Source organism: Sarcophilus harrisii, chromosome 1, assembly GCF_902635505.1.
Source record: "Sarcophilus harrisii chromosome 1, mSarHar1.11, whole genome shotgun sequence".
NCBI lineage: Eukaryota > Metazoa > Chordata > Mammalia > Dasyuromorphia > Dasyuridae > Sarcophilus > Sarcophilus harrisii.
The window spans coordinates 330,721,771-330,742,223 of NC_045426.1; the positions used below are offsets into that span (position 1 = coordinate 330,721,771).

Sequence of the window (20,453 nt, forward strand, 5' to 3'; positions counted from 1 at the left end):
GTACCCCAATCGTCTCTTGTGAAATTGGTTGTTACATTTGTTATATTTGGGGACATGTTCCAGGATCTGAAAGGCTGATTCTCATCACCCTTGAATACTTAACCTCTTTTGGGAGCTTCACATGTGTTTGGGATTCATCTGACTTTGCTTTCTTATTGAGCAAATGTGCTTGTTTTATGATATGCATTTTAACTTCTAATTTGAAATATTTTGTTAATTAACATTGAAGGAATCCAACAGAGGAAAATGGAGGGTTCTATGTGTCGTAGGGACCTGTGAAAAAATTTTGTCTGGGTCTTTATATGGTTTTCCCATTCACTGGTACATGATGCACTGGGGAATCTGTTATCCCAACTGGGATTGTCTATTGTGCTGGAAATTTCACCCAGGTTGGTTTGGTTCTCAAGTGTGTGTGTGTGGGGGGAGGGGGAGGTCTTTCAGTTGACCCACAGATTAGGAACCTAATCTCTGCTAAAAGAGCTATACATACTTTGGAAGCTAGTTAGACTTTTCCTCTAAGAGAGAAAGTTCTTTTCTTCTTTCTTTTTCTTTATTTTCTTTAGTTGTTTAAATTCATTTTTAAATTTTTTTGCGTGTTTTTCTTTCTTTTTTGTATGTTGAGATAGACCCTTCCTTGTAAATGCTAGTCAGATTGTCAAACCTGAAATTTGGGCATCTTTAATGGAGCCCTACAGTAATCTTAAATCCCATGTAGATAAACTCTTTTTCCTAGAGACCTAAGGAGTATGACATGTTGGATTTTAAGACATAAGAAAGAATCATTTACTTTATTGAATCAGGTCTTGCCAATTTTTTGCCCATGTCAAAAACTCTGAATGAATAAATGTCAAAAGCTATTAAGTCCCTTATAAAAACTGTGTATCATGATAGTACATATGTAACCTACATGAATTTGCCTGTTATTCTCAGAAGAGGGAAGGGTAGGGAGGAAAAATTTGGAACACAAAATCTTATAATAATAAATGCTAAAAATTGTCTTGATATGTAATTGGGAAAAATTAAAATGTTATTTAAAATAAAATTGGAGGGTACTACTCTAAAAAAAGAAAGAAACTACAAATCAGAAAAAATTCAGTTTATTTGATTTCGTATGACAGGTTTTTTCCCCTTAATTTTTCTAATTTGCTCATCTACTTGCCAGATACCAACATTCTTGATTAGAATGACCTATATGCAGTCCATCAATCTAAGACATATTTTAAGTTACATTTTAAGTTTTCTGTTTAGTTTCGAGTCTGCAGTTACACAAACTACTAGTAATTCTAATACAATATCACATTTTTGGAGTCTCCTTTTATCTACATGAACAATTTGGTCAGCTGAATAAAACATCAGCATAAAGTAGTGAGATATCCATTCCAGGTTGAAGGTTAGTGAAGTACTGTGCAATCTTCAAGGCTTATATTGTAAAGGAATGGATTGAATATTCTGGGCCTAATCTCTTTTTCTTTGTTTTATGTCATAACATTTCCACCTAGCATTAACATTATTACCTAGTATATTAATATTACTAGTAATGTTAGCAGTTAGTAGTATTATATATAAATATCACTATCTAACATTATCATTACTATCTGGTTTAATAACACTAATAGTAATTTTAAAGCTAATAGTTATTACTACTAGTTAATAGTGATAAACATTAGTACCTAGTGTTAATACCTAGTATAAAATAGTAATGTTTATGCCAACAGTTATTACTATTAGTTAGTACTAATAAACATTACTCTCTAGCATCCTTAGCTATTGCACTTGACATATCCATATTCTTATACAGCCTAAAGTAATAGCTTTAAACTTTCATGCTTGCTTTAAACATACCACAAAATTGTTTGCAACAACGCTATCCACATCTTTGTTTTCCTTCACAGAGACTTGCTAATCTGATTATATGTTTGATTGGACAAAAAGATGGATGGTGCTAGAGGGCTGAAAAACAGTCAGTGGCTTTGCTATCCCTACTCTCAAGACAACATAGGGGACAGAGCTCTGAACTTGGGAATTGGCAAGATCTGGCTTCATATTTCTCCTCCAATATTTTAACTATCCGATCATGAGGAAGTCAGTGGATCTCAATTTCCACATCTGTAAAATGGGATAATAATATCAAGAGTATCTATCTCACAGGATTCCTGTGAGATTCAAATGAAATAATGTGTACATAAACTACTTTGCAAACTTTTAAGTGCTGTACAAATGTTAGTTACTACCATTATTATTCTCATTATAGCACAAAAAGAGTACCTTCCTATGCCCTTCATCACTTAAGCTGGGATCAGCTGTCTCCTAGGATTAGGTGGGCCCTATGGCAACTTCCGTATGGTTATAGATCCTTCCCATAACCTCAATGCTGGATAAAGCGGCTCTTGGAATCTTGAGTTAAATGTGTGCAAGTGTGTCATACCACATGTTACGTCATAAAAAGAGAGAATTCCAGCCTCGTAGTCCAGGAAAATTCCGATCTTTTCAGGATCATTGTCTGTTGTTATTCGTGTCCTTTCTCCATTATGAAATGCCCAGTATTCTAGATCAAATCTTTTTATACACCAAGATTCTCTATTAAACCCCAAACGACTGGCTTCAGAATCTCCTTTGCGTTGAATAGAAGAATAGGCTACTCCTATCCACCATCCTAACCCAGACTTGAGCAAATCCACCTCCCAGTAATGACTCCCAGAAAAGAAAGAGTCCCGGCTCAGCACCTGCCACAGTTTATCAAACCTTTGGGGATTACATAATTGAATCTTGCTAATCAAAACACAGGTCACTGTCAAACGGTCATCAGACAAACGTAGCCGGGAATGCATAGTGTCTGGTTCCAGGGTTGGGATTCTGGCATCTGTTTAAAAGAAAATACCCCAAACAAATCATCCATTCCTTCCAAAATATGGTAAAGCAACAACAACAACAGTAACAACACATCTGAATAATTAGAAACATTCAGAAAAGAATGTTCTGGGTAATTGTACTTAATCTTGGTTTTACTCCAAGATGTGCTGAAAGACTTTCTAAATTGTATCAAGTGGTTTTTTTTAATGCTTTTTATGTTTTTTTTTTTTTTTCTGGTACATGAGAAAAAATCTGGCTCGTCCTTCAATGAATGAGAATCTTGAAATCATTACAGACATCATCATGAAGAATTACGATCATTAAATGGGATTGTAATTGTAAATGAGTTGCTAAATCATCAGGGATTTATTAAGTTTTGTGATTTATTTTTTTCTTCTCCATCACTCCATTATCCTGCAGTATTTTATACTATGTTTAGCATTGGGTCCTACATTTTGGGATGGATATTGATAAACTGGAGAGCACCCAGGAAAGGGAGACTAGGGCATCGAAGGTTGTTATAATCATGTTATAGGAGGATTAATTGAAGGAAGTAAAGATATTGAGCCTGGGAAGAAAAGCTTAGGGAGTGCAGGCAGGGTAGGGGTGATAGGTCAAGAAATAATAGCTTTCTTCAAGTCTTTAAAGATCAGTCTTATGGAAGAGACTTTAGACTTGTGATGCTCTGCTCCAGAGGACAGAAGTAGGAATATGGGGTAGATTTAGAACTGAAAAAGATGTCATGGGCCATTAGTTCAATATTTTCACTTTATAGATGAGGAAACTGAATCTACATGTTCTGATTTCAGGATTTAGCATCCATCTACTTCAAGTTGTCTTTTAATTGGCAAAAACTGTCAAGACAGATTTAAGACTAATGTAAAGAAAAACTTCCAAGACTTAGAATTATCCCAAAATTAAATAGGTTGTCTTAGGAGACAGTGGATGTCTTCTTATTTATTGTCAAGCAATATGAACAGATTTTATAGGGGAGAAACTTGGCCAAATACTGACTAGATGGATTTTGACATTCTTTCCAACTCTGAGATTCTGCAAAATGAGAACAGGCTAAAAAAAGACAAGTTTGGAAAGAATAAGGCTATAGAGGAAGGAGGACACGAAATTTTTAAATTCATAAATGTTATTCATCAAATCTTGGAATCATAGCTCTAGAAGCAGAGATTCCTCTTCAAGCCAGAAAAAGATAGATTTAGAACACACAAAGGGGATCCTATAAAGAACAATTGTTCATTTATGGAATTCATTACCCACAAGGTAGTGGTAAGAGTTGGAAAACAATATACAAAAAAAGGTTTAAAAAAGGTATTTAGAAAAATCAAACTAATGGAAAATCCATTTTAAGAGAGATTAGCATATTTTGGGATACTCCTGACCTTTTCAAGTTGACAACAGCACATCACCTTATTTTGATGTTTGTTTTCACAGACTGGGTTTCATTTGATTCTCTCAACATACATATAAGTTTACAGGGTTCCTCCTATTCTTCCACACTATTATTATTAGGCTTGGAACTTATGAATTCATTAATTCACGAAAACCCATTCACTATTCTGCAACATGTTGTCTTAGAGAGTTGTTTGGTGTTCCTGAGAAATTAAATTAAATGACTTCTCTAGGGTCACATGATATACCAAAGATGAGACTTGACCTGAGTTCTTCCTAACTCTATCCACCATATCCCAGTGTCTCTTAAAGTGGTTTTTACCATTCTCATTTAATAGTTTAAGAAGCTGAGAATCAAAGAAGTTAAGTGAATTGACCACACAGATAGATCTGGAACTCAAACTGCCGTCTAACCCTCAATTCTGGACTTTTTCTGCTATACATACTGCTATCAGGGAAGAAAATATTGCTCTTTTTTTTTTGGGAGCAGGTTTTTCCTTCCTTCCATCCTTCCTCCCTTTCATCTCTTTCCTTTTTTCCATCCTTCCTTTTTTCTTTCCATTCTCCCTCCCTTCCTTCCTCCCTCCCCCCCTCCTTCTTTCCTTCCTTCCTTCCTTTCCTTTCTTCCTTCCTTCCTTTCTTTCTTCCTTCTGTGTGGAATGGAGAGATAAAGCGAAGAACTTACAGGAATGTTTAAATTCTTTTTCTGTATTTTTTATTATTTCTATGTCTCTATGACCTGCATAAGTACAGTGTGTGCAAGCCAATATTTACTTAAAACTTTAGATATATTTACTTAACCAGAAATGATGGCATTTATTCTTATTCAGTGTTATCAATATTTAGATTATTAAATGCCATCAGCTCAGTAATCTGAAGTTTGAAGGTCTGACTGATTATTCCTCTTGGAATCAGGGAAATAAAGCATCCATTCTAATCTGCCTTTGGCACCAATGTTTAACATTCAATCAGGGGAGAAGGCACCTATTTCTCAATGCTCCCCAACCTATGATGTAATCCTTTGTAACCAAATCTATAAAAACTGTATATCTTTCCTAAATCTTTAGCCCTTCTACTGCAAGCTTTCTCTCTTTCCCTCCTCGCTGTAGAATTGATTGTTCTCATGAGAATTTATTAATAAATAACTTTTCTGCTTTCTACTGAGTGATCTCTGAGTAGTCATTTTAGGTAAGAGTCTTCTACATCCCTCACACTTCCTTCCTTCTTTCTTTCCTTCCTTTCTTCCTTCCTTTTTTCCTTCCATCCTTCCTTTTTTCCTTCCATTCTTCCTTCCTCTCTCCCTCTTTCCCTTCATTCTTTCTTTCCTTCCCTTCCTCCGTCCTTCTCTCTATTTTTCTTCCCTCCTTCTATTCCTTCCTTCTTTTCCTCCCTTCCTTTCCTCCCTTCCTTGCTTCCACACTCTCTCCCTCCCTCTTTCTCTTCTTCCCTCCCTCCATCCCTTACTTTTTTCCTTTTCCCCTGCCTATCTCCTTTCCTTCCTTCCTTCCTGTTCCCCTGTCTCTCTCTCTCTCTGAAATGGAACTGTATTTCATTGGCAGAGCAAATATCTACTGAAAAAGTTCTTCCTGAATTCTGACGACTTCTGCTTTGCAATTTATAATCATGTATTGCAGCATTGAAATATTAAGGGACTTGCCTAGTATCACATTGTCTATATAGGCAAAGGCAGAACTTGAACCCAGGTCTCCATGACTCTAAAGCTGGAAGAACTCAATCACACTGTCTCTAATAATGTCCTTTTATGGTTGTCCCTTGATGTCACTGTGAGAGGTAGAATGCTGAACTGGATGAGTTATGAATCTGACTCAGTGTGACACTTTAAGGTTCTTAATCTGAGTATGTGTAACTTCTGAAGTAATTTTTCATACTTTGTAAAAAGTAATTCAAAACATTCTGTTTCTGTCAGAACTATGAAAATATAGCTTCTCTTCCCTTTGTCACTTATGAACTCTTCCCTTCAACTCCCTCCTACTCAGGAAAGACCACATTAGTTCATAGAATAAGTTCCTACTTATCTTCCTCCTCTTCTTGACATTATCACACTCTGTAGGTATTCAGATACTTTTACCTGGAAAGCCTTCAGAAACTTGCAATGATAAACTAATTATATTTAAATTCAGTCCTGTTAATGCCATCCCAAAGTGGACATCACAATGACATAGCTAGAGAGAGCACTGGAATTTGAATCCAGAAACCTGGATTTTAGTCTTTATTCTGCAATTTGCTTATAACATGACTTCAGACTAATTCTTTAGGCTAAGTCTTGATCTTCTCATCAATTGGAAAGGACCTCTAAGGTCCTTTATACCTCTAATATACTATGATTCTGTTCAGCACATACTATTAGGCCTGACTCCCACCCTATTTCAACCTATATCAATACAGTTTAAAAATGGATTAAAAGATATTCTTTATCATTGTTATTTCATCATGTAGACCAGAATAATTATGAAGGATCAGTTTATCTATTTGTCATGATATCTTTGGAGAGATTTAGGGTGTTTCTTGAATAATGATTTGCATCTGTATCCAAAGTACTTTTTTGGGCGTAGATCTAAACTAATGATTTCATCAGTACAAGGAATTTCTTTATGAGAAAACTTAGTTTATTAATAATAACATTCTTCATTTCCCTTCTCTTTATTATTATTGGGCTTGTCTCTAAACTTCTGGTGGGAAAATTCCTTCTACTATTGTATATCAATTCTTCTGCAACTTACAATGTACTGAGAAGTTAAGGATATGTTTAGGGTCACATAACCAGTAAAGGTCAGGGGCCATTCTAACTCATAGCATACATATCATATCACTGTGCGGGCCCAGTTGATTTTCAGAGCCTGAGTTGCAGGACTTTGCATTCATCACCCTTAAGTTTCTTCTGAGAGTTTGGTACAGGGTGCTGTGGACCAAGTTTGACTTTCCATGACCAATATTGATTCTAATGCTTTAAAATGCAACTAAAATACTTTGTTTTGACATGGAAAGCATTTTAAAATGATGAAAGGATATTCTGTCTCAATCTTTATGTAAAAAGTAGGAACTGTTACACATTTATGCCAAAAATTTATGGTCTTATGCTATTCTGTATTCCTTTACACATTAAAGTTACCTTACATTTTAAGAAGAGTAAACGTTCAGGTGTGTAAAGTGTTTTCAGCAGGGTACCAGGTTTTATCTTGGAAGATACAGAAAGCTGGCAGCAGGTGTCTATAAAAAATTACAAGAGACTTTTATTATGCACTCAAAAAAACAACTCACCTATTCTAGACAGTTTGTAGAGGTTTAGATTTTTTTTTTCCTGACAAATAAAATGTTACTTTACTATATTGTGAGTATATGAGGAAGACATTTGGAGGAGAAGAAAATCATATTTACTGGTCCTAATACTTGAAGGTAGTCTCAATCTGTACCAGATAATAAATAGAGACTATTTTAGTCAAAAAAAGTCTTAGAAATTAGAATAAGAAGGAGTTAGATAGGGTTGATAGTTCCTAAGAAATTAAGGTGGAAGAGAATGGTTAGGCACATATAAAATAGCAAGATGGTGGGCACAAATATTTTATAAATGAGGTAGGGTCAGATAGCAAGCTTTTTTTTTTTTTTTTACAGGCAGATAAATTTAGGATCAATAGTATGATTTACATCTGTGGTATCTGGGTGATACTGATGCATGCTTTTTTTACTCTATCAAGAAGAAATTACAAAGAATAGGTGATATCATCTCTCTTCCTTTCTGTTCTTCTCCCCTCCCTATTCCTTTTTCATGCTTCTCCTTTTCTTCCTCAACCCCTCATCCCTTTCCCTTTCCCCATTTCCTTTCTTTTCCCCCTTCTCTCCTTTCCCCATCTTCTCTTCTTTTTTCTCTTCTCCCCCCTCATACCCCATATCTCCTCTTTTCTTTTCCCCATCCCTTCCCCTCACTTCTCTCTTTTCTACTCCTCTCTTCTTCCTTCTCTGCTTTCACATTCCCTCTTCTCTCCTCTTTGTTTTCCTTCCCTTTCCCTTTTCCTTTTCTTTCCTCTCTCCTTCATTTCCCTTTCTTCTTTCTTTTTCTTCCTTCTCCTCTCTCCTCTTCTTTTCCTCTTTATTTCCTTTGTTCCATCCTTCCTTTGCTCCCCCTTTACTCCCTACTTAGTGTTGGTAGAACATTGTATTGCTTATTGAATATTTCAGAAATTCTTGGAGTAGATATATTTGTATTTTTGTGTATCTTATTTCTATATTATTTAACCTTCTGGAGACTGCTTGCTTTCTTTTACTTCTCCCCTGGATGTTTATGTATTGTATGTTTCTTTTTTTTCTTTATTCATTGTTTCCATCGATATTTTCATTTTTCTTTAAGGTATTTTTTCCTAGAAAGATTTATTTTATTTTTATTCTGCTTTTATCTTTTTGTTGTTCTTTTACTTTGTTCTCTAAAATTATTTCAAACAATCCAGAAAAGGAACTAATAGTATACCAGATCCTTGCCCACTCTTTGTGTTGCATAGGTTTATGAGCACCAAAAACACATAAACCTCTTAAAGGCAGAATCTCTTATCAATTTTGTCTGTATATCCCTTAATATTTGTCACTTAATATTTGCCAAATAAATTGAATTTTCAAAAATAGAAAAGACCCAGGTAACTATTTTCTTAGTTCTAGTTATCTTAACATTTCTACTTATAAAGGAATATTACTGTTAGTACTTCCTCCTTTGGTAGATTTCAATACATGTTTACTGAATGAATGAATGAATGACTGAAGAAAGACAGGGGAAATTGCATGAACGAGGCAAAGAAGATGGTAATCAGGAGAATTGGGCTACAGAAGAGGATTTCTTTTAAAAATTGTAGTAGAATGAATAAAGACAGTTTGGGACCAGATTTTGAAAGGTCTTCAGTGCAGAACCAAGGGATATGGGTTTTATCTTGTAGGTCTTTGAAACCATTAAACTTTTTAAAGCAAAAGAATGTCATGATGAAAAGCATTTTAGAAAGGTTAGTTTGGCAGATTAATCTGGGATCAAGAGACCTGGCATATGTCAGATAGGAAAAGTATTCTGGATTGCCTGCAAAGAAATTAAGTTATATAAAAGTGGTTTACCTTCTTTAAGGCGCACTTCCAGTGACATCTGTAGAGTGGTAAAAACAGCTGTGGATAAGTTCCTATAATAGGTCTTAGCATGCTCAAATGTGACAGGTATTGGATAGCATAATTCTGTAGGAATCATCTGCTGCATCATTTCCTTTTCTGATGCTGTATATTCCTAAAGGAAACAACTGATTTTATATTTTGTTTAAACAAATTTGTGAAAGGGAAAAGAATAACACTGCTCTTATTATACCTTCTTACCAAGAAAACCCAGATACCCATTCACCCTGCTGAGTTTCATGTTATTTAGCTTGGAATCCTGCCACTGAACTCCTACCATGTTGCCTCACTGTGGTGTGGAAATCACCCTATGTTCCAAAAATTTATTCTATGAGGGTTTAAGCATTTATAGGTTTTTACTGGCTGGAAAGGCTTTGAGTTAGGCTACAGAGTGTCTATCATTCAAATACCAGGTTAGTGTGATGAGGCTCATCAATCTGTCAATCAACAAGAATTTATTAAAAGCTTACCATTCACCAGACACTATACTGAATACTGGGGATATAGAATCAAAATAAAAGAAAAACATTCCTCTTCTTAAGGAGCTTACATTCTAATGCAGGGGACATCATACATAAATTAGAGCATACAAAAGAAATAGAAGTAGGTGCAGGGTGACCTTAAAGGGGTCGGTACTACCAAGTGAAGGAAGAGGGATGGAATGGGACCAGAAAAGGCCTCTTAGAAGAAGTAGTGCTGGAACTGAGTCTTAAAGAAAATGGTGATTCCGTGATGCAGAAGTTAGGAAGGCAGCATTCCAGGCATTGGGAAAAGCCAGTGCTAATGAATATTTCTGTCATGATAACTCCCAGAATCCTCTACTAGATTGCAAAAGAGTTATTGTCTGTGTCAAGAGACAGTGTTGGGTAAAGGATAGAGTACTGGAGTAGGAGACAAGTAATCTTGCAGATTCTGCCTATGACACTTATAAGACCATGGACAAGTTAATTAACCTCTCTAGGTCTCAATTTCCACATCTATAAAATAGGAATAACAAATTTTCAGTACCTGCTGCACAGAGTTGCTGAGAGGTTCAAATGAGAACCGATATTGAGCAAAACAAGAAGAACAAGGAAAACTTTATACAGTGTAACAGCAAGACTAAGGGATGATCAACTATGACAGATTTAGGTCTTTTCAGTCGTTCAATGATCCAGGACAATCCTAAGAAATTCTGGATGGAAAATTCCATCTGCATCCAAAGAGAGAACTATGGATACTGAATGTAAATCAGCACATGCTATGTTATCTTTTTTTCTCCTTTCATTCTTTTTGTTGTTGTTCACTTGTATTTGGTTTACTTACTCATTTACTTTTCTTTTTGATCTGATTTTCCTTGTGCAGCAAGAGAATTATATAAATATATTTACACATATTTGCATTTAACATATATAACGTATATGTTATATATTGGATTATTTGCCATCTAAGGGAGGGGATGGGAAGAAGAAGGGGAAAATCTGAAACACAAGGCTATGCAAGGGGCAATGTTGAAAAATTATCTGTGCATATGTTTTGAAAATAAAAAGCTTTTGGGGCAGCTAGGTGGCCCAGTGGATAGAGCACCAACCCTGAAGTCAGGAGGATCTGAGTTCAAATTTGGCCTCAGACACTTAATACTTCCTAACTGTGTGACCCTAGGCAAGTTATTTAACCCCAATTGCCTCAGCAAAAATAATAATAATAAATAAAAAGCTTTTAAAAACTAAAAAAATAAAATTTAAATGCAAAACAAATAAAAAAGAAGAAGAAAAAAGAAAAAAAAAAGAAAACTGGCTCAAAGCTAGGGAGACCTGGGATCAAGTTCTTCCACTAGTATATAATGACTGTGTGACTCTGGGAAAATGTTTCATCTCTCAGTGCTCTAGGCAACTGAGATTAAAGATTGCAGAGAAGGTTTTTTATGTGAAATGATTTCAGATTATTTCTTTTTCCTCAATAGTACTTAATTTTTCTAAATACCTGTAAAGATAGTTTTCAACATTATTTTTGTAAGATTTCCATATTTTTCTCATTTCCTCCTTTCCCTCTCCCCTTCCCAAGAGAGAAAACAATCTGAGGTAGGTTAAATATGTACAATCCTTTTAAATATATTTTCATATTTGTTATGTTGTGTAAGAAAAATCAAAGCAAAAGAAAAACCGCAAGAAAGTAAACACAAACAAAAATAGTGAAAAGAGTATGCTTCAATCTATATTCAGTCTCCATAGTTCTCTCTCAGGATAAGGATGGCATTTTCTATCCCGTCAGTTGGAATTGTCTTGAATCACCACATAGCTGAGAAGAGCTAAATTTGTCACAGTTGATCATCCATCACATAATCTTGCTGTAACTGAGAACAATGTTCTCCTGATTTTGTTCATTTCAGTCAGCATTAGTTCCTAGAAGTCTTTCCAGACTTTCTGAAATCAGCTTGCTCATCATTTCTTACAGAAGAAGACTATTCCATTATATTCATATGCCTTAACTTATTTACCCATTCCCTACTTGCTAAGTGTCCTTTTCCCTTTTTAATGGTCTCTTTGGGATACATACTAAGTAGAGACACTGCTGGATCAAAGTGTATCAACACCTGGGTCAACAGTTTTATAGCCTTTTGGACAGAGTTCCATATTTCTCTTTAGAATGATTGGCTCAGTTCACAACTCCATCAACAAGGCTTAAGTATTCCCATTTTCTCACATTCCCTCCAACATTTAACATTATCTTTTCCTGTCATCTTAGCCAATTGCAGAAAAGATTTTGACTTGCACTGGCGATTTCACTGGGGTAGGAAACTCTGGGCAAGAATACTCCCTCCACAAATGTAGATCAGCAACTGTTCTGCCATTTATAGTCTCTCAGAACTGCCTCAGACACTAAAGGGTTAAATGATTTGCCCAGAGCCACACTACTAGGAAGTATCCAAGGTTTTGAATCCATATCCTCTTGCCTCTGGGGTCAGCTCTCTATTCAGAACTCCATGCTATACTAAATACAAGTTTTTGTTCAATTGTTTCAGTCATGTCCATCTCTTCACGATGATCCCATTTGGGGTTTTCTTGGCAAAGTACTAGAATGGTTTTACTATTTCCTTCTCTGGCTCATTTTTCAGATGAACAAACTAAGGCAAACAGTCAAGCCCAGGGTCACACAACTAATAATTTTCTGAGGCTGTATTCTAACACAGGAAGATGTATCTTTTTGATTTCAAGCCCAGTGCTCTAAGCTCTAAGGCAGCACTTTGCTGCCCTGCATTACATATAGTAAGCTATACTTATAGGTACTGAAATTAAAATATTGAATTGAATTATTAAGAATTATTGAACTGAATACCCTAGGTACACAATAAACAAAAAATGTTTGTTGAATTGAATGTGAGTTTGACTAGTGAATTTTTTTTTTAATCTCTGGGTTTGATTCCCTTGGATGAAATTACTTCAGACATTGTACGTCTGAGAAACTAGTCCCTGAAGATACCAACAGGTAAAAATGTCCAGAAGGTCTTTCCATCATCCTACTCCCTATTACTGGAAATATAACTGAAGGTGATTCTATCATGCTGTTCCCACCACCATTTGGAGGAAGGACACTGATACAGTCAAATTAATCTACATTTGGAACAATTCTCTAAAAATTCCACTTTTGTGTATATAAACATAGTAATAAGCCCAAAAAAGAGGGAAAATGAGAGAATTTTTGCATGCTTTGAATAATTATTCACAGTCCATTGACTGAATAGGATTGTCTGATTATTTTTAAGATAAACTATACAGGGTATATACTTATCTGCATGATAAGTTTAGAGATTAATTAGTTAATTAATTAATTAGAGATTAAATGCTACTTTCTTGTTCTGCCCTTTATATTTGGTATTTTATGATTTTCTGAATGCACTCCAGCAGGTGAAAAGGTGGGGCAGCTAAGTGGCACAGTAGATAGAGCTCTGGGCTTAGTTATAGTCACGAATGAATTCAAATTCAGCCTAAGAAACTTCCTTGCTGTGTGATCTTAAACAAATCATTTAACCTCTGTTTGACAGTGGAGAAGGAAATGATAAACCATTCCATTATCTTTGCCAATAAAACCCCATAGAAAATGGTCCATAGGGTTGTGAAGAATAAATAGGGCATGAGTAAAATCACTGAACAACAAAAAGATGAAAAAGGAGTTCTGTCTTTTTATGATGTCTGGACCAATCCAAGATTCCTTAGCAAATGATACTGTAAGTGAACTCTTATGCTATATTCCAAGCAGCCCCATTTTCTTATCATGGAATAGAATTTGTAATTGAACTTATGTGCACCAATGCATGAATTGAGAGGAAAAAAAACCCCAAAAAAGACAGATTCTTAAAGTGCTCCAAATGCCATATAAATATAGATTCTAATCACTATGAACCAAAATTAGTGGTTGATGACTTAAGAGTCAGAAATCTGTTACCTGTAACAATTGAATAGGATCTTCTTGTTGGTGTATTTTTTGGATTTTATAGGAAAAGTTGTTCATGTTATTAATTCGTTCATGGCACAATTCCACTTGCTCATCATATGTTCTAAATGCCTGTTGGGTGTTTTTATCAATGAATTGCTTTGCAGCCATTTCCTCTTCATCAAGTAATAACCGGAGTTCAGTAAATTTTCCTGTTATCCACATTTTGGCAGCTTCAGAATGTTCCTAAACATAAAAAGATTAAAAAATTTTTCTAGCTGATCATTTATTCCTCAGTTTATGAATATGTTATGTGCATACATGGCTGACTAATATTATGCCCACGATTAGGGATGGAAGTGAACATATTGTGTATATTAGAGAGGGGATAAAGGAAAGGGTGGTTGGGTAAGAGGCATAGCAAATACTCTGAAACCTGGAAACATTCCCTGAGCCTTCAAGTTCCCTTCATTTTAAAAAAAAATATTTATCCCCCCAATTACAAGTAAAGATAATTTTAAGCATTCATTTAAAAAAAAAATTTGAGTCCCAAATTTTCTTCTCCCCCCTTCTCCCCCAATAAGCATTTTGATATAGGTTACATGCTCAATCATGCAAAAATATTTCCATATTAGTCACATTGTGAAAGACATGGACCAAACGAAAACATGGAAAAATAAAGTGAAAATGGTATGGTTTTCTCTGCATTCAGACTTCACCAATTCTTTCTCTGGATGTGGATAACATTTTCCACCATGAATGCTGTGGAATTGTCTTACATCACTATATTGCTGAGAATAGCTAAGTCACTCACAATTCATCATTATACAAAACTGCTGTTTCTGTATAGATTTTCTCCTCCTGGTTCTGCTCACTTCACTTTGTAGAAGTTTTTCTGGTTTTTCTGAAGTCATCTTGCTTATCATTTCTTATGGCACAATAGTATTTCACAACAATCATATACCACAATTTGTTCAGCTACTTCTCAGTTGATGGACATCCCTTCAATTTTCAATTGTTTGCACCACAAAAAAAGCTGCTATAAATATTTTTGTACAAATAGGTCATTTTTCCTTTTTAAAAAAAATCTCTCTGGGATACAGACCTAGTACTTGTGTTTCTGGATTAAAAGGTATGCACAATTTATAGTCCTTTGGGCATAGTTCCAAATTGCTCTCTAGAATGGTTGGATCAGTTCTGATTCCATTAACAATGCATGAGTGTCCCAATTTTCATTTTCTTTTATATCATAATAACCAATATGATAGGTATAAAGTAACACCTCAGAATTGTTTTCATTTGCATTTCTCTACTCAATAGTGATCCAGAGCATTTTTTATGATTATATCTAATTTCGATTTCTTCATCTGAAAACTCTCTGTTTATTATTCTTTGACCTTTTATCAACTGAGGAATCACTTGTACTTTTATAAATTTGACTCAGTTTAATTTTTCTCCAACTTTCTGTTTTTCTTCTAATTTTTATTGTATTGATATAATTGATATAATTTTTAAAATTGATTCTTTATTTCCTACTTGGTCATAAATTCTTCCCATCTCCATAGATTAAACAAACTATTCCTTGCTCTCCTAATTTGTTTATGGTATTAGACTTATGTCTAGTTTGTGTCTTGGTATATACAGTGTAACATGTTGGTTTATAACAAATTTCTACTATACTTCTTTCCACAAGTTCCATCTTAACAGATTTCAAGCAACCTCTGGTCAGAAGGGTTGTAGAGATTCCCTTCTCAAGGGAAACAGTTTCCTTAGAGAAAGTTCAGACTACTTGTCGAATTGATCTATAATCACCCCCCTTGAATACTTAACTTCCCTTCTTGCATTAATTTTCATATTTGAGTATTTCCTATTTCCCCCTTCCCAAACCCATTTCCAGCTCCTAGACTTCAAAACAACATAGTTTCATATTAGAACTTCCCCCAGTGCGTGGGGCCTCTTCTACTTCAGAAAATTCAACTATCCTGGTAGCCTACTAAACATGGAGCATCCCACTCTATAAAGCCTTCCCCCTTCTCCCACTGGTGAATGCTTCCAGCAGTCTCCATTTTGTGAAGATCCCCAGATTCACCTTTATTACCCTTGTAGGTATTTTCAGGTACCTTTCCCCCCTTTCCTTTCCCCTTTTCAGCTCCCTTTTGTGTGCTATCTTTCCCTGGAGAGCAGGGACTATTTTTTTTTTTTTTTTAATTTTGGCTTGCATTTTTATCCTTACTACTTAGCACCTTTAATAAATATTTGCTTGCTTGCTGAATGGTTAATATGGATTAGAAGTTCTTTCATGTCTCTCTACAGGTCCAACATGTAAGCTGTCATATCTTCTGTCCCTCTAAAGACACATATTTGAACACCAATCCGATTAAATCCTGACGACCGAGGAACAGGGAAGCTGGTTATAAGCCAGAAAAAGTTGTGGGGTAGGAGTTGGCCCACCTCCTGATGGCTTCCCTCAAATGTTTTGCAGAAACTCAGCCAAGTTCCTGTAAAAACATGTTGACTCTTAAAGGAGTCCTGCTTCACTTGGACCTAGGCCAGACCCAAGTGAGGAATCATAACACAGTCCCTGGACACAGTGCCTTCTTCTTTGCAGCAAACATAAAAATGACCAGGATGCCTTATGAGCTTTATAATCTCATCCATGGAGAACATTTTCTGCCCAAGACTTTTCCACTAGGAACCCTGAGGAACTAGAATCCAGGATCCCCCAGATGAGAGGCTCAGGAGTTGGTGCTTCCTCAAATTGGTGATGTTTTCTACATCATTTCTAAATATTTCTTACAATTTCTACAAACATTTCTAAATTTTTTTTTTACAATTACATTAGAATCTCTATAATTATATTAGTATTAGGGCTTATTAGCTATTGCTGCTGTTGCTGAAAATTACCTATGCATTTGCTTTTTGTATAAATCAATAAAACATTTATCTTCTTCTTAAATGTGTCTTATTGTAGGTATGAATTTGAATCATAAATTTTCTTAATCATGCACCTGCTTCATTCTTTTCTCCCTGTTTGCTTTTCTTGTCTTGCTCCTGGGCTAACCCTAAGTCAATCCACATTTATGCTTAAATTTTTCCTGATGGATTGTCATTGTTTCTTGGCGATTCTTTTATCCCACATTGAATGATTTCCTATTTCATTTTGCAAAGTAATTCATCCCAAACTTCTCAATTCTCTTTGAATAGTCCTTTCCCAATTGTCATCAAATATACCTTTCTCTTTCCCATACTAAAAGCTTATTATTTCACCTATGTTTATTACTAAGAAGGGTAAAGTCATCTTTTGAATGAACAATCTAACTATCCTTCCTTCAAAACTCAAAGCTTCTCAATTTATTCCTTTATTCCTGTCTTAAAGTAAGAGGTGTTTGTTTCTGTGTAAGGATGACTATCCCACCTGCTCTAATTATTCCATCTCCCCCTATTTCTTTCCTCTAGGATTTTGTTCCTTCAAGCATTTTGGATGTATTTTCAATGTCTCCCTTTCTAGTAACTCTTCCCACCTCTGACACCTCTGTGTTCAGATCTTCTCAATTCTCTTTAAAATACCTTTGGGCATTTAAACTTATTATGGGAAGAGCCGTCTGCATTTGCATCCAGAGAGAGAACTGTGAAGATTGAATGTAGATCAAAACATAGTATTTTCAATCTTTTTTGTAGGCGTTTGCTTATTTTTTCTTTCTTGTATTTTTTCCTTCTTGATCTGATTTTTCTTGCACAGCATGATGAATATAGAGGTATGTTTAGAAGAATTATACATGTTTAACCTATATTGGATTGCTTGCTCTTTGAGGGAGAAAGGAAGGGCAAGGGAGGGAGGAAAATTTGGAACACAAGATTTTGCAAAGGTGAATGTTGAAAACTATCTTTCCATGTAATAAAAAGCTATGATGAAAATAAAATAAAGTGTCTTTGGACATTATGAACTTCACAAACATGCATATTTCCACACAAAAAGAACAGAGAAAAGAAGATTGTATATAGAGCAGCATATTTTTATTTTCTACAGCTTTTAAAAGCATATATTAAAGTAAAACAGTAGGACCTACAGTTTACTCTTTTCTGAATCCTCTTTTGAACCTTCTGCTATCTTCTGTTCATTTCCAATTTTAATCAATGACCCTTCTTTGTTACTATTTTTTAAAAGCATCATTATTATCCTTCTCTCTCCCCACCAAAAATTTAAAAGACCTTCTTTGTTACAAATAAATATAGTCATACAAAACGAATTGCTGTGTCTGAAAATGCAAGTCTTATTCTATTCCTATAATGTACCACCTCTCTACCAACATTTGGGAAAAATGTTTCCTCATCAGTCTTCTGGACTTGTAATTGATCATTGAATTAATTCATGTTCTTAAGATTTTCAGAGTTATTTTCCTATACAATATTGCAATAATTGAACAAATTGTTCTTCTGTCTCTTCTCATTTAACTATACATCAGTTCACATTAGTTTCTCCAAAGTTTCTCCAAGTTTCTCCAAATCTATCCCTTTGGCCATTTTATGATACAATAGTATTCTAATATGACCATATATGGCAATTTTCCCAGCCATGCCTCATGATGGGTACAAATCTTTTTTCAGTTCTTTGCTATAATGAAAGTGCTACTACAAATTCTTCTCACTTTTAAGAATAACTTCATTAATGCTTCTTATCCTACTGAGCTAACTATAGCTTCTCTCATTGCTAAACATATGTTAAAAAGTAGCCTACATCTGGTGTCTCTGTTGATTAGCTCCTACTATCTGCAATCTGGTTTCCATTGCTAAAATTATTCCCTACAATTTAGGAATGATCTCTTTATTGTCAAGCCCATTGGTTCTTTCTTAGATTTATCCCTCTTGATTTTCCTGTAGCATTTGACCTTCTACCTATCCCCTCTGCATCTACTTTCCACTCTCTTGGCTTCTGTAAATCCTTTGCTCCTTTTGCACTTCTCAGATCACTCCTTTTCTGTTTCAATTGTTGGTTCTTTTAGTTTGTATCTGTAATTCAATTGGCATAGGGAACTCCCTGTGAGGATTCTCTTTCTACCTAATGCAGATTGGCAACTGTTGTGCAATTTAGTTTTAGACTTACCTGTGAGTAACAGTGAGAAATAAAGTAGCTTGTCCAGGGTTGTACATAAGACCAGGTCTTCTTGACTCTGAGATAAGCTTTCTATACACTAAGACATGCTGCCATTTTGTTGGCTCATGTCCTTCCAAAGTTCTTCCATAAAGAACTTAGTCAATGTACAAAGTGGTTTGATAGGGGGGCTTCTTCTGAATTTTTTTAGATAATACAAAGGTAATGGTGAAGTATACAGGCTATCCATCTATTATCCATAGCTGGATAACCTTATTTGGTCATATATCTCTTGAATGAGATCCCTTTCATTTTTTTCTTATATGTAAATCATCATTGGTAAAATGCTGTAAGTTACTTATGTCCAACCACATGTCTCTTAACTGCCCCGAATGTGATCTGACATTACTTTCTTGTGCTGGGAGAATTAGGTTCTTCGGCCCCTATTACTCTGTATCATCGTTTAACCTTTTTACATTTTCTAAAGCATTTTCTGTTGCCTTTAAGAACTACTTATACTGTAAAACTTGTTAATTTTACTTGTGAAATTTTATCCCACTTAATTGTAAATTTATTGAAATCAAAGACCTCATGTTGACAGGAAGAGATAATGATAAATGCTGGAAAGAATGTGGGGAAACTGGGATACAATACATTGTTGGTGAAGTCATGAACTGATCTGCCCATTGTAGAGAGCAATTTAGAACTATGTCCAAAGGGCTATAAAATGGTGCAAATATCCTTTGATCCAAAAGTGTCACTCTTGAGTCCTTTTTCCAAAGAGACCATAAAAGAGGGACTACATGTGCAAAAGTGTTGGAAGCAGCACTTTTTGTAGTGGCAAGGAAATGGAAATTGAATGGATGCCTAGCAACCGGGGAATGGGTAAATGAATTTTGGTATATGAATGTAATGGAATATTATTGTTCTTTTTTTTTATTTAATAGCCTTTTATTTACAGGATATAGACATGGGTAACTTTACAGCATTAACAATTGCCAAACCTCTTGTTCCAATTTTTCACCTCTTACCCCCCCACCCCCTCCCCTAGATGGCAGGATGACCAGTAGATGTTAAATATATTAAAATATAAATTAGATACACAATAAGTATACATGACCAAAACATTATTTTGCTGTACAAAAAGAATCAGACTCTGAAATATTGTACAATTAGCTTGTGAAGGAAATCAAAAATGCAGGTGGGCATAAATATAGGGATTGGGAATTCAATGTAATGGTTTTTAGTCATCTCCCAGAGTTCTTTTTCTGGGCATAGCTGGTTCAGTTCATTACTGCTCCATTAGAAATGATTTGGTTGATCTCGTTGCTGAGGATGGCCTGATCCATCAGAACTGGTCATCATCTAGTATTGTTGTTGAAGTATATAATGATCTCCTGGTCCTGCTCATTTCACTCAGCATCAGTTCGTGTAAGTCTCTCCAGGCCTTTCTGAAATCATCCTGTTGGTCATTTCTTACAGAACAGTAAGGAATATTATTGTTCTATAAAAAATGATGAGCAGGCTAATTTTAAAAGGCCTGGAA

The 20,453-nt window shown here is 35.2% G+C and overlaps 1 protein-coding gene across 1 annotated transcript in view; it reads right to left on the minus strand.

Moving 5' to 3' along the window:
• Positions 1-1,081: 1,081 nt before the first annotated feature.
• The window catches only part of TRIM14 (tripartite motif containing 14), a 38,246-nt gene continuing 18,874 nt past the window's right edge, over positions 1,082-20,453 (minus strand). The window contains exons 3-6 of the mRNA XM_031945557.1: positions 13,831-14,064; positions 9,361-9,523; positions 7,390-7,482; positions 1,082-2,860 (exon numbers count right to left, since the gene is read on the minus strand). Of these exons, the coding sequence (XP_031801417.1) occupies positions 2,325-2,860; positions 7,390-7,482; positions 9,361-9,523; positions 13,831-14,064 (1,026 nt within the window). The 3' untranslated portion in view covers positions 1,082-2,324. The remainder of the gene's footprint in view (positions 2,861-7,389; positions 7,483-9,360; positions 9,524-13,830; positions 14,065-20,453) is intronic.